This window comes from Mauremys reevesii, linkage group 3 (genome assembly GCF_016161935.1).
Source record: "Mauremys reevesii isolate NIE-2019 linkage group 3, ASM1616193v1, whole genome shotgun sequence".
NCBI classification, from domain to species: domain Eukaryota; kingdom Metazoa; phylum Chordata; order Testudines; family Geoemydidae; genus Mauremys; species Mauremys reevesii.
Window position 1 is genome coordinate 81419675 of NC_052625.1, and position 15435 is coordinate 81435109.

General features: G+C 42.0%; 1 protein-coding gene across 1 annotated transcript in view; it reads right to left on the reverse strand.

Moving 5' to 3' along the window:
* The window catches only part of TSNAX (translin associated factor X), a 44430-nt gene that overhangs the window by 25113 nt on the left and 3882 nt on the right, over positions 1–15435 (reverse strand). The window contains exons 2-4 of the mRNA XM_039532899.1: positions 14765–14872; positions 11817–11931; positions 8862–8992 (exon numbers count right to left, since the gene is read on the reverse strand). Of these exons, the coding sequence (XP_039388833.1) occupies positions 8862–8992; positions 11817–11931; positions 14765–14872 (354 nt within the window). The remainder of the gene's footprint in view (positions 1–8861; positions 8993–11816; positions 11932–14764; positions 14873–15435) is intronic.

Consider the following 15435-nt stretch of genomic DNA (forward strand, 5'->3'; position numbering starts at 1 on the left):
CATACGAGGAAAGATTAAAGAGGCTAGGACTCTTCAGCTTGGAAAAGAGAAGACTAAGGGGGGATATGATAGAGGTATATAAAATCATGAGTGATGTTGAGAAAGTGGATAAGGATAAGTTATTTATTTATTCCCATAATACAAGAACTAAGGGTCACCAAATGAAATTAATAGGCAGCAGGTTTAAAACAAATAAAAGGAAGTTCTTCTTCACGCAGCGCACAGTCAACTTGTGGAACTCCTTACCTGAGGAGGTTGTGAAGGCTAGGACTATAACATTGTTTAAAAGGGGACTGGATAAATTCATGGTGGCTAAGTCCATAAATGGCTATTAGCTAGAATGGGTAAGAATGGTGTTCCTAGCCTCTGTTCGTCAGAGGATGGAGATGGATTGCAGGAGAGAGATCACTTGATCGTTGCCTGTTAGGTTCAGTCCCTCTGGGGCACCTGGCATTGGCCACTGTCGGTAGACAGATACTGGGCTAGATGGACCTTTGGTCTGACCCGGTACGGCCGTTCTTATGTTCTTATGTTAACTCACCCAGTGCTTAACCTGTGGTCATGCATAGGCTGACTACATAAAGTCTAGGGCCATGTCTACACTAGTACTTACGTCGGCAAAACTTTTGTCACTCAGGGGTGTGAAAAAAACAACCCGAGCGACGTAAGTTTTGCCAGCATTAAGCGCTGGTGTGCACAGCGTTATTTTGGTGGGAGACGCTCTCTCACTGACACAGCTACCGCCACTCGTTGAGCTGGTTTTATGGTGTTGATGGGAGAGCTCTCTTCTGTCAGCATAATACAGCAGCTGCTGTAAGCTTGTAAGTGTAGACATGGCCTGAGTCTTCTTTCAAAACTTTATATAACAGCAAAGGGCAATCATACAGTCATTTCCTTAACTATAAGCTACTTATCCATGACAATCAATGCAAGTCTCACCTTACAATGACTGGGGAGCTCAGTGTGCTGAAATGGATTCACCGTCTGGACCTTTCTTCCTCCACCTCACTCAGATGCTCCCTTACTTATTTATAACTTTCCTATGACAGCTGCAGTGAGAGGTTTCCTCCCCAGCGCCAAGCTTTAATGTTACATTCAAACTAGCAACAATCAACTAGAGCAACTTCTAAAATATTTCTTAACCCTTACCTGACCACTTGAGAGAAAGTAAAGAAAAGAAATACTATAATCAAGAACATTCAGTTCTACAAAGAATGTGGCAGAATAGATAAACACACAGTTAACACTCTATTCAACAATCAGCATGGCAGAGCAAGTCACATGTTCTCAAAATTAACACTCAGCTCTGCAAGCAGCAAGGTCGGTTTCACCCAAGGTGTTCCGGGGAAGGGGACAAAAGAGAATTCTTTCTGCTCCTGCTACACTCCCCACCTTGATGTCCAGGACTAGGTCAAATGTCACCTCTCTGAATCAGAAATCTATGAAGCCATGCCATCCTGCACCACTGCCAGGTGGCATGCTTGAGAGGGACCATCAAAGACATGGTGCCCATCATAGTTCAATCTCTAGAGGGGAGTGCTTGCCTCATGGCTACCTCTTGCCTTAAACATGATATTTTAACATACAGACATCATGTCCAGCAACCAAGCATTATCATTCCAATCATAACTAAAACTTGTGAACCAAACAGTACAATTGAATGTAACATGAAATTTAGCATCCCATTCCTGTGTGTAACCATCCTAAGAAAATTTCCCACCAGCTAACTTGTCCCTCCTTTTCAATTATCTGTGCAACAGCTTTCAACCATCCGACTTCATGAGTTACTTTAATTTGCAACTTTTCTTCTTTCTTGTCCTAAGAAGTCTGTCTTGCAATTTCAGAAAAGTCCATCCGTTGCAGTAACTGTCTAGCAGATGGTGGCAAATCAATTGGCTGTAAGTGGATATTCAATTTTAAGTCCACTTTTTCATTCTTATACATGACGGTAGGTATTCAAAAGTAGATGTCATCTACCCGAAGGGTAGTGATACTGGAATCAACTTCAACGGTATTAACACAATACCTGGATCTATCAGGCACTCTTCTCCATCCAAAGTCACTGTACCCACGAGAGAATGAAAACACATTCCCTTCTCCAAGGTAAAAGATGTTAGTTCCATCTGGCCATATTCCCTCTACCACACATTTTCTAATGAATCCAATATTCTTGGGTCAGTGGCTGCTATTGACCTGGCTGGCAGCTCCACCCTTGTGCACCAGCACCAGTCTGGTATAAGGATAAAGCCACTGGTTGCCACTGGCTTGAGTTGTTATAAAATAACCACTGAGGCCTTTATGTGGCGTGCAGGATTAACTTACTCATCAATTTTCCCACACTTACTACTGGATACACTGTTTGGTCAGTACCGTTATGCAGGATCAAGGCTGGCACGACAATGGGTGCGCACACACCCATGTGTTAAAACTGATCACCATTCTTCCTGTTACCAAGCATAATTGGAAACCTGACCCTGCAACCAATTACTTAACACTGCAGGCAATGCGCTCAGCTTTACTGATATTGTGACTTCCTTAATTATTTCCTCCACAAGTATTCTCCTTCCCAGCATGCTAGATTTCAAGATTCATCTCCATTAAAACCCCTCTGAACATCTACCAGTGATCTTAACTTATCCATAATTAGATTTGTCAATGGTCCCTTGTTTCTAACACCTGATGGTGTAAAATTGAAATTCTTGCTCCATTCCTGCTTGATTCGATAGGTCTTGTCCCACATCCTTAGTGATGCTAATCAATTTAGTCTTAATTACTTCTAAATTCATAGTATTCAATACATCTACTCCTGTGCCTATTCCTCCTAAAACTGTTCCTACATCTCTAGCCCTTCTGTGTGGATCATGTTGTTCTACTGGTCCCAGGATTTGATTTGACCATCCTGGAACAGATTTTGCTGAGGGGCTATAAACTGGGAACAATTTCTATATGTATACATGATAGTCAAATTCCATTGGGGAATTTTTCATGTATAGATTTACCATTGAAGGTTGGTTAGTACAGTTTGCTGGCCACTGGCTTTAAACTCCGTAGAGGTTGTGCTTCTATTATCTTATCACATCATCCTCTCAACACCTGCTCCTCACCATTACTTGGCACCGGTGATTACGGCTCTCGGAGTAGTAACCCTTGGAACTTTTAGTATCAGTATAACAACAAGTCCTCTACAATAGGCTTTTTTCCTACCTGTAAAAAACCAACAATGTATAATTTCCTGCTATATCTTCACCTACTGTGAAGTTCAGCCACCCTTTCCAGGCAGCTGCCCATCCACTAGGTGGCATTATGAGAGACTTTCAGAAGCATTCACTATGATCCTATTCCACAACCACCCAAACCAATGTTCATGTTCTTCTACTAAAGCTCCATCCCTTGCATTTCTTAAAGATACCCAACAGCCAAAACTAATGTTTTGTCCCCTTGGGAAAGCTAGATGGGACTGGACCGACATTCTGCTTCCATCTCCTACCACTGCAGTTTGTCTCCACTTCCAAGCCAGTGGGTTTGGGTTCTTGGTCCAAGGGCTTGGGATGTTCCACGTCAGTGTAAGGATCACCCCTAGACTAAAAACACTTGCCTTTCTAGAAAATAAGTTAGTTATTTCCCTACAAATGTTTTAAATTTACTACTGTGGAACCACTGTTCAGAATTCTTCCCCTTACCTAGATACTAGATAAACTGTTGGACTAGCTTTATGATGTGATATGGCCCTTCCCAGCCTACAGTATGAGAATGATTTCCTCTGTCCAATTCTTTTTACTGCTGCTGAATCTTCTACTTGGTACTCCATTGTCTGTTGAGTTCTATTAAAATATTTATCCATTCTCTTCTTAGTATCCCCCAGACTGAATGCTACAGTTCGATGAACTGACACCATGGTCTTTGTTAGATTTTCAACCCACTTAACTGTTAGAACCAGGGGCTGAAGCTCATAAGGAACTGGACTAAACCAGATTTTTGGTAATCTCACTGCCCACCCTGTAATCATGTCATTGGGTGAGAGTCCATGTGAATCACAGGTGGTGGCCTCGATGGCCTTTAAGATAACCAGGAGTTCTTTACCCTTCTATCTGCATTCACTGCTGCACAAAGAAAACAGTTAACATACTGCTCTACATTCCGGTCTTGATTTAACCACCATCTCACCTGATTCGTTCCTTAGTTTTACTGATTCCCTGATGTCCTCCTTTATCGTGAACCAGTACCATAAAATCAATCCTACATAATTCAGGTATTACCTATTCCCAATTTTCTCCAGTTTTCATCAAGATTAAGACTTCTTACCTTGGGGGGAAACCTGAAGAAGAGGGCCAAGATCTGTAAGCTCCACCTTGGGGTTAACCTACTGCCTGTACCTGGCCCTCTTCTTCAGGTTTCCCCCCAAAACGGTTTCTCCTTGCTGCCCATTTAGCTAATTAGTTAGCTGTGCTATTCCAATAAGCTGTTCCATTACCTTTCTTGTGAGCTCTTACCTTGATTTTCTTTGGTTGTTTTCCCTTTGCTTGGCTAAGTGGACGATATACTGCAATAATGAGGTTATGTTTTTAAGGTTTCCCATTCGTGGAGGTCATGTCCTGGGTCTCCCAGCGATGAAGCCAGGTTACCAGGGCTTGACAGACCCAGTCTGAGAGTGAATAAAATTACTTTCTGTAGAATTGGGGTTTCTTCCAATCCTAAAGCAAACATTGCTAACTCTGCGTATCGTGCAGATTGAGTACCACAGCATATTGAATTTTGCTTTCTGACTTTGGGTCTATTAAGGCAAATCCCATTTTAGGTTTCCCCTTTAAAAATAAGAGGATCTATTGACAAACCACATCTGTCCTGATTCTTGATTCTGTCTCCCATTCTCTCATACACCTCCTCCTAAATAAACAAGATCCCATCCACATTCTTCAGGAAGGGGACATTTGTGTGTTTCTCCTTCATACATCAGACCATATGCCACAGCTCATGGTCCACCACTAGCCTGTACCTTAATATCTTAGACAGGTAACATCAGTTGGTAAAGGCAGCTTCACCCTCTCCACTGGATTTATACCCCTGGCATCAAAGGTGATACTTAACAAATTTACAGAATTCTGTGCTAGCTGGGCATTTCTTTCATTAATCTTTAGCCCTGCCTGATACCATCAACACCTCATCCAAGTCTACTAGGTGGTGTTTAAAATTCTGCATATGTATTAATAGGTCATCTACATATTCAGTGACATTTCCATTCCACTGTACCTTGTCCAAGACTTCAGTCACATGTGCATGAAAAATACTGTGGCATTATGGTACCCTTCAGGGACCCTCATCCAGTAAACTGTTCTCCCTGGAACGTGAATGCAAATTTATACCAACACTCAGGGTGAAAAGGGATAGCCCAGAACCCCTTTGATATATCCAGAACAGAAAACACTTGGCCCCCTGCCATTACATCTTCATATTAAACTATCATGGGTGCTGTCACTGGGATGACATTATTTAAACCACAATAATCAATAGTCAATTGCCACTTTCATTCCTGTCTTTCAGTTACAGTGACCTTAGGTGCTACTTGTAATTATAGCAAGTTTACAGACATTTCATACAAAAATGTGATTTTTTCAAGTTGGTGATGATTTCTCTTTAAAATGAACTACACCAATTCACTTCCCGCCCTCCCCCCAGAGCATTCTCCCAGACCCAGAGGTGTCACTTGCTTTCTGAGCCTCTGCTATGGGGTCTCCAGTATTCTGAGCTGAGTTAAATTTCTCGGTCCTTTTACACCTAGAATGCATACTGACAGCAGTATGGAGCAGAGCCTTTAAATGCTGTGCACACCACAAGCTACGCGGCATTACAGCAAGGCTTGGAATGTGAGCCAAAAGGGGGTCTAAGAGTTTCATAGGTTCTACTGGCAAAGTTTGTGTTTCCATCAGGCCTCAAACTGTTCTGTTCATACTTGATACCAGGTCATACCCCCCTGAGAACTGCATTTAAGGATTCACTGATGAGTTAAGCACTACCTTAACTCAAAGGCAACTTACATATCCAAATAAAGATTTCAAAATAAAACAAAATATTCACAATACAGTCAACTAACGCTGTTCACAACTTCTTTGAGCATTTACTCTGCAACGCTACAGAGCAATTTATAAACTTTCTTAATATTAATTAATCATCTCCGGCTCCATAGAACACTAAACTACAAGTGGCATGAAGATACACAAACATACACAATGTGTAGTTTCTACTAAAAGTCACATTCGCTTTTTAATTGGACTAAAACAAATATCAGTGTTAGTCTGGATCTGTAGAAGCAGCCAAGAGTCCTGTGGCACCTTATAGACTAACAGACGTATTGGAGCATGAGCTTTCGTGGGTGAATACTCACATTGGTAAAGAAACAGTGACAGTCATGACTCAGTGAAAGACTGCAATATGGTGTACTGCTGAACTCTGGCTGTTACAGTGCAGATGATCCAAGTTAAGGACGAATTTTAAGCGTAACCATAGTTTGGAATTACACTGAAAAATTAGCTGTAAATTCATGAACAAGTATGCATTCACAGCCTTAACTTGGATGCTGCAAGTTACATCCCTTATAGATAGTTTTGTAAACTGGGGGAATAATATAACAACCGTAACTTTAAAGATTTTTGTTTGCTAACTACTATAGCCATTCAGGGGCATCTTTTCAACACTCATTACTCAAACTAAATTCTCATTGATGCCAAGATGAGTTTTGCCTGAGTAAGGAATGACAACTGGAACCCTGACGTATTGATTAATTACTCAAGATTTTCTTTAAAAAAAGCTTGGCAAGCAAGAGGCCTGGAGACAGAAGTATAATGGCTGATTTTTCTTGTGAGATGCAATATAATAGGCATTGCAACTGATGTTAGTAACATTCAGATTGTGCAAATAAACTGGTAGTTAGTATCTCTGTTTGTTTTTTTTAAATAAATCTCAGCAAATTTCTCCTTCTCTCTCTACTACTTCTGCCTGTTATTTCTTCAAATGCACATATCTGGAAGTGTTAATGACAATGAGATATGTTTTCTTAGCCCTAGAAATTGGAGAAACATCAGAGCCGGTTGAGTGTGATGCTGGGCAAGGCCACAATTAACATGTTTACCCATGTTATATAAAATGGTGTAGTCAGGGACTCTAACTTGTGCAATGATCCCCAACAGATTTAGTAAAAAAAACAGCTGTGGAATCTGACCCTAATGTGCAAACTTAGATACCCGGTCCCTAAATTAGAATATCCAATTATAGATTTAGACTAGTGTTTCTCAAACTGGGGTCCGCGGGACACACTGATCAGGCTCCCTGCCTGCCCTGGCTCCGCAGCGCTCCCGGAAGCGGCCAGCACATCCCCATGGCCCAGAGGGGGGTGGGGAAAGGTGTCAGAGGGTCTCTGCACACTGCCCCCGCCCCCAAGCACCAACTCCGCAGCTCCCATTGGCTGGGAACTGCGGCCAATAGGAGCTGCGGGGCAGTGCCTACGGGCAGGGGCAGCGGGCAGCGACCTCCTGCCCCCCGCCCCACTGCCAGAGAGATGTGCTGGTTGCTTTTGGGAGCTGCCTGAGGTAAGTGCTGCCCAGCCAGAGCCCACACCCCTCACCCTTTCTCACACCCCAACCCCCTCCCAGAGCCCACACCCCTCAGCCCCTCCCACACCCAAACTCCCTCCCAGAGCCTGCACCCCCTCCTGCACCCCAACCCCTGCCCCAGCCTGGTGAAAGTGAGAGTGGGGGGAGAGCAAGTGACAGAGGAAGGGGGGGGGATGGAGTGAGCGGGGGGCAGGAAGAGGTGGGGTGGGGCCTTGGGGGAAGGGGTAGAGTGTGAGCGGGGCCTGGGGCTAAGTGGGGAGGCTTGGTGGTCCCTGAAAATTTTTAAATCAAAATGGGAGTCCTCGGGTTGCTGAAGTTTGAGAACTGCTGATTTAGATGATCAAACTGGAACTTAGGTACTCAAAAAAACACTTTAAAGTAAGAGTACCAATACAAGCACCCAAATGAAAAATGGGGGGCCCACAGTTTTTTGTTGAACTGTAGACAGGTTGAAATAACAAGAATAGGGTTTTGTTTTGTTTTTTTTTATTAAAGAAAGTCCTTGAGGTAATGGCCCCTTTAGAAGGCCAGCAGGACACTGAATTCCAAAGGTTCCAAATGCAGTTGGAAAAATGCAGGATGGCTGGATTGGTGGTGAGGTGCTTCCATATTGGCCCCAGGCCTGCAGAGCACCTGAGAAAAGGTACATACATTTGGGAAATTGAGTCTAGGGAGGAGCCAGACACTCTGAACAACAGAAAAGAAAGAGACTGAGTGCACTGACTGGAAACCCAGGAGTGGAACAGTACTAATGCATCTACTAAAGACCAAGTGATGATTACAGCCGGAGAGTTTCTGTTGATCACTAGTGCCACACACAGAGCCTAAATACAGTTGTTTTGCATGTGAGAGAAGGATATAAAAATACTATGGGGAAACTCAACATATTGCATCCATCACTGTAGCTGAAATGTTAAGATGACCTTTGAAACTGTTTATAAAAAGACTGCCATTTACACAGAGAAGTTGAAACGGATTGGGGGAGAGGGGAGTTTGAATGGTTGCACACAGTACAGTTTGTGCTTGATATTCATATCTATACAATGTGTTTACATATTTGAGTGATATGAAATATAACCAAGAGCATGTTTTTTAATCTTCAAAAGGAGGAAAATCACAATCTATGTTTTAAAGTGCAATGGGTGAGCCAAATTCAGCCCTGGTGTAAGCAAATGCATTACTGCTGAAGTAATGGAGCTGCACCTAAACTGAATTTGGCCTGATGTGTGCGCCCATCCTATTTGAATGTAGGCTTACCTGGAGAGATGGCTCTGTGGAACTGATACATGTCTTCTCCTATCAGTTCTTGTGCTACTTGCTTAATTTTCTGTCTGACGGCTTCTAATTTGGCCTCAGATTCATTTAGTATTTCCTCCCCATTGGGATCACTGTGAGCACAGAATACAAATAAAATTACAAAGTGACAGCTGTTAGAACATCAACAAAGAGTTAAATTACATACTTTATCTTCTACTAACCACCATATGTTTAATTAGTGCAGTCAAAATTAAATATTTTGGAATGAGCCAAATTTAAAATGAATCTTTCTGATCTAGGGTAAGTAGGTACCTTTGAACTCCATTGTAAATTCAAAAAAGAATTGCCCTTAAGATAATCAACCATTCAAACCCAGTCTGAATAGCGTGCAGCTTATTTCAGGCTGTAGCTTTAACTATGACTAAAGCAGAAGTAATGAGGAAGCTCATGATAATGCTCAAAATAAATAGGCAAAATAGCTAGAAAAATCCACAGAAGACTTCTCTCTCATACCCAAAATCCACAGCATTTTGCAATACATTAGATTAACATAGCACAAGAATCTACTTTATAAATGTTTTTAGGCAGTATTTATGAAATATGCCACTAAGGAAACCTCTACAGTATCTGATCCACAACTATTATTAAATTAGATTTTATATACAGCATTTAAAGGACAGTTCATCTATTATACTTAAAAAGCACGAACAATGTACACAGTATTATAGGTTTACAACATCTCTTTTTAAATTACTATTTTGTGGATTTGGTGAATACAGTAAAGGCTGTGTTAGCCAGCCCTGTACCAACCAGAAAGCTCTATAAATCAGCATTTCTAATCTTCATAGAATGTCTGGTTGATGCAGGGCTGGTAGGCTCCCTACCTGGCTCCGCGTGGCTCCCCGGAAGTGGCGACGTGTCCCTGCTGCTCCTAGGCGGAGGAATGGCCATGAGGGGTTCAGAGTGTGGGAGAGGGTGTGGGACTGGTGATTGGGGCGTGGGCTCAGGGAGGGAGTCTGGGTGCAGGAGAGGGCTTGGGATAGGGGCGCAAGAGGGGTTTTGGGCTGCCGGATCCAGGGACTGCTCACCTCAGGCAGCTCCCCGCAAGCGGTCAACTGTCCCTGCTGTTTTAGGCAGAGACACAGGTAGGCGGCTCTGTACACAGCCTCTGCCCACAGGTGCCAACCCCGCAGCTTCCAATGGCCGCGGTTCCTGGCCAATGGGAGCTGCAGAGCCAGCGCTTGGGGCAGGGCAGGGGCAGTCGTGCCTCTGCCTAAGAACAGCAGGGACAGGTCTCCGCTTGCAGGGAGCCACCTGAGGTGAGCACCCCCGGGATCCAGCACTACAAAATTCTTCTCACACACCAATCCCCTGTTCCGAGCCGCCTCCCGCACCCCAACTCCCTCCCTCTTAGTTAACGGGAATTTTTCACTTACCAGTACCCCTCTATTCTCCCAACAGGACTGGTAAAAAAAAGCTCTTACTGTAGTTTGGTTATGAACAAATGTTTAAAGATGGTTAGAATTCTGAAACTGGGCTCTGTACTGAATAGTTAAGACAGAGAGGGGAAGGGAAGTACAGACACAGTATGGCAAACCACCATTAGTACACCTCTAGAAAACAGGACTCCATGATGCAAAGGAATCTAAAAGCTTATGCTGAGTCTACACACAAGCCTTTTCCCCCCTGAAAGTTCCAACGTTGCTATTCTTTGTGCAGCAACAGAGGCAGCGCTAGTGCAGCAAAGGCTCTAGTGGCCACTAGAATGATAAACCACCATGTTGTTTACCTCTGCTCAAAGCATGTCTGGACAGCATCAAGGTTAAAAAATGGCAGCTGCCAGCATCTTACCTACAATAGTGCCCACACTGTTGCTACCATTGTGGAGCTGCACTGGTGTTAACAACAGTGGGAAATTTTAGGGAAAAAGGAATACAGACAAAGCCCAATGTCTAAAATTACATACGTAATTCTCCAGGTAAATCTTGTATACAATAGGCTGTGGCAAGCCTCAACTTTTTCCATTATTTTCCCACGGCACCTACTGCTTCCAATGATCAGGGCACAAAATGTAAGGCACCCTGCAACTATGTATATACACACTCCTTAAGTTCCAGCATGTATGGGGTCACGAGTAGAACCCAGGTTCCCTACTTATCACATGGGTGATCTGGGGTGGGGCTATAAAAGAAATGGGCAAGTTATTTCAAAGGCGGCTATCTAGAAGGGTGTGTTCTTTCCCCTCCCAGCTTGCTGGAAAGGTCTGTTGGCTGTTACCAAGTGTTCTGTGTTACTCTGGCCCTGTTTTGGAATATTCTTTGTGTTAATAAAGCCATCTCTAAGGAAATGGACTTGACACGAACTAGAGGCTGGTCCTTACTTTAAATTTCCCAATTGGTACACGTGCCCACTGGCTTACATATCCTTTTAGAGGAGTGTTTCTCAAACTGGGGTCGCCGTTTGTGTAGGGAAAGCCCCTGGCAGGCCGGGCTGGTTTGTTTACCTGCCCCGTCCGCAGGTCCAGCCAATTGTGGCTCCCACTGGCTGCGGTTTGCCGCTGCAGGCCAATGGGAGCTGCTGGAAGCGGCGCGGGCCACTAAGCAGCCAGTAAGTCCCTCGCCTGCACTGCTTCCAGCAGCTCCCATTGGCCTGGAGCAGTGAACGGCGGCCAGTGGGAGCCGCAATCAGCCGGACCTGCGGACAGGGCAGGTAAACAAACGGGCCCAGCCCGCCAGGGGCTTTCCCTACACAAGCAGCGACCCCAGTTTGAGAAACACTGTGTTAGAGGAAATAAAACAACACAGCTTGTGGGAAATGAACTGAGCTTATGTTTATCTTCCTTGATGTCTAGCTCAACTGAATATTGCATCTGTTACTCATAGATACAGAAAACTCTGCAAGGCAACAGTAAGTTTCTGGGTCAGCATGGAAATAGGAATTAATGTTGTGACTCACCTAGTAATCCTGTGAAGTAGGAATATAGTCCTTTTACTTTCAATAGTTATATCACGACTAAGTTTCACAAGCCTCTCATATTTATCATGTCTTGTATCAAGCTCCAGTTGAAATGCTAAGAACAGAATGCAGATGATCACAAAAACAATTCTCATGTGTAGTCTAATACAATAATATTAAGTATTCTATTACTACACTATTTGTGTAACAGAACCATTTAATCTTCCATTATTTCACATTTGTTTTAGATTTTTTTTATATGCAGACAGTCACACAATTACAATGCTTTACCATATGTTACAGCAGGGAAAATACAATAATAAATTTTAAAAGCAGTAAAGGAAAGTCATTTTTATTCCTAATATACTAATTTATGGCCTGATCCTGCTGCCACAATGGAGTAGGACCTTGTTTAGTTTAGCTTCATCATAACTTATATGACTAATTAGCTGCTGTTCCCTTATAACGGGTTTGTACTAGTTAATCTCTGTTTCTACTCATGTCTCAACACCTCCTCCCACCACGCTCACTCTTTGGAGGGCAAACACATCGGGAATACATTTTATGTCTGTATTGTGAACAGTGTTTTAGAAATAATGAGGATTCCTAAAGGATTTCATAGTTACCAGTAAAACATTCAGAATGTTTTGACTGTGATCAAGAACATTTTTACAGTTCTCACTTCCTTTCTTTTGTTGTTCATTCTTCCTTACCTTCTACTTCCTCCCTTTTTTTCTGACAGTTCTCCTCAATTCATTTGTACTAGGGCTCTTACATTCTCTCTAGCTTGCTGCCATATATATATTTTCAAACCCAGAGAGGGCAGTCAAACATACTATCATGTGTGCCTCTTTTGACGTAACCAATTCATGATGAATAGCTATTCTTCAGATTGGTGAGAAGTTAGAAGTTGGATAGTGTAGGGTCAGCATTGGGATTAATGTTTATTAAATATAATGAACAACAAGAGGGCAAAGTTAATCAATTCCAAAGTACAAGAAACCTGATAACAGAGCATCTTTTCAAAAAAGGGAGAATTTTTAAATGTTCCCTCTGCAAGGGTTAGTAAATATTTTACTAAAAATATTACACAGAAAATGCAATTGTTCTCTGAATATTATTGTGCCTACTTTGGAGAGGAAGGCTTTTGTCTATACTGAGAAAACATATCAGAAAACAAGTTAATTAAGGGTACATCTACACTGCATGCCTGGGAGCATGCCTCCCAGCAGTAGACAGATATGCTAGCTTTGTTCAAATTAGTATACTAAAAATAGCAGTGTAGCCAGTGGTAGCACAGTCAGCAGCTCAGGCTAGCCACCCGAGTAGATCCCTGAGGGATCTGGGAGGGTTTATACTCAGGCAACCAGTCTGAGCTGCCACCTATGCCAACCCCAGCTATTTTTAACACGCTAGCTTGAGTAGAGCAAGAGCATGTGTCTACTCGTGCTAGGAAGCACACTCCCAGCTGCAGTGTAAACATACATGCAACTTTGTGGGTCAACCAGTTAGCATGTTTCTAAACACAACCGTCTTTGTTCACACTAAAAGAAAAATCATGTTTAACACTGTGCTAGTTACAAAGTGTTAATCAACAGATTTCCTAACAGGATGCATTTTCCCAGTCTAGACAAGACCTATAGTCAATTATTAAAGTGTGAAATCAGATTGTTGCTCTGCTTTAAATGCAAATCTCACCACAGCTTTATTTGTAGATTCATAATAATGCCTGCATAGTAGTATTATCAGGCCCTCAGAGAAGGGAAGGGTTTAAAGCATGATAAACTAGAGGTCCTTAATATCAGACAATTAACAGTGCACACAAACATTAACGGAAAATATAACGTTTCATTCATGTGAATTTATTTTTGAAGAATTCTAATAACTCATTTTCATATAACATGGGATACCGTTAACAATCATGCTACACCTGTGCCACAAAGTTAATTTTTATTTGTTTACATACATACAAAATATCTAGTTTTGGAAAAACAACAATATCAATTACTGACAATCAGCATTCTAAAGAAATCATAGAAACCTTCTCTAATAGCAGCTATGTGCTCCCAATAATGAAGTCTTGACTTTACAAAAGCTTATTTATCTTAGTTATATTAGTCTTTTACCAATAGATAATTTTAGATCATGCCAAGACATGGGTTTAACTTTCTGATCAGATCAAGTATTTTCCATTGCTTTATTTATTTTATATATATATATATATATATATATATATATATATATATATATATATATACACACACACACATATTTCTGTTTCTTAGCTTTTTTTCATGTTGCAAGGACTCCCCGACCCCACACAATTATCCTTGGATTCTTCCCTCTTCACAGTACTCATCCCTTTAACAACTAAACTGGTTAAAAAACGTCTGCGTGTAAACAAGCCCTGGTCTCAAATAACAACTGTCAGTTGTGAGCAGCAAAGCTCTCCCTTCAAAGGTGATGAGCAAGGTTAAGATTCTGTCATGGGTATTTTTACTAAGTTGGGGACAGGTCATAGGCAATAAACAAAAATTCACAGAAGCCCGCAACCTGTCCCTGACTTTTACTAAAAATACTGGGGTGGGGGGAGCTGTTCTCGGGGGGCACTGCTCTGGGCCTGGCCAGCTGCTCCGGCGGCAGTGTTCCAGTGAACAAGGCTCTGGCACTGCCTCAGAAGTCATAGAGGTCCATGGCAGAATCATATCACTAATGATCAGCAAGAAGCGCTGTGTCTCATCCTTCCCCTAACTAAAAAGTGACCCTATCATCTCTACCGCAGCACTCTGCTGGCTTAGAAAGCGATAGATCACATCCCAAATTTAGAGAGTCTCGCTGATTTCAATTTTGCCTATGGACAGCTCAATTTTACCCCACCACTAAATATTTTATTTCCACTAACTTTTATTGTATACATTGCTAGATCTGGACTGTCAACTTTTACTTACATTTAAAAGACACCATCAAAGATGAAGACGAATTAACATTGTTTTTTTCATCTTTTCTTTGACCATGTGGGAAATTGTCATGCTTTCGTTTTCTGAACCCACCCGATCCTATAAATAGAACACAAAGAAAGAAATGTGAGATTTAAATAATATTATTGAGTACCAGTTTTATAACAGCTTCACCAGATGTCATGGCATTCATTTCAGGAGTGTTTTTTAATATATCCAATGTTGAATATTTTATGTCCATACTTCCAAGTATCAGAGGGGTAGCTGTGTTAGTCTGTATCCATAAAAACAATGAGGAGTCCGGTGGCACCTTAAAGACTAACAGATTTATTTGGGCATAAGCTTTAATCTGAAGAAGTGGGGGGGTTTACCCATGAAAGCTTATGCCCAAATAAATCTGTTAGTCTTTAATGTTCCACCGGATTCCTCATCCTTCCAAGGTAACTATAATTCAACTCTATCCAGTTTACTGTAAAGAATACTGTACGGGACATAAAAACAGAAGTCTTGGTTGCTTTGTGTAAACATTATGGGCTCCATTATTCTTCCATTAAAATCAATAGCAAGCCTTCTCTTAATTTCAACTGAAGCATGATGGGGCACCAAAAGATCCCGTCACTTTTAGTACTGTTGTAGAGATATCTCTCTCTCTCCCTCTACAT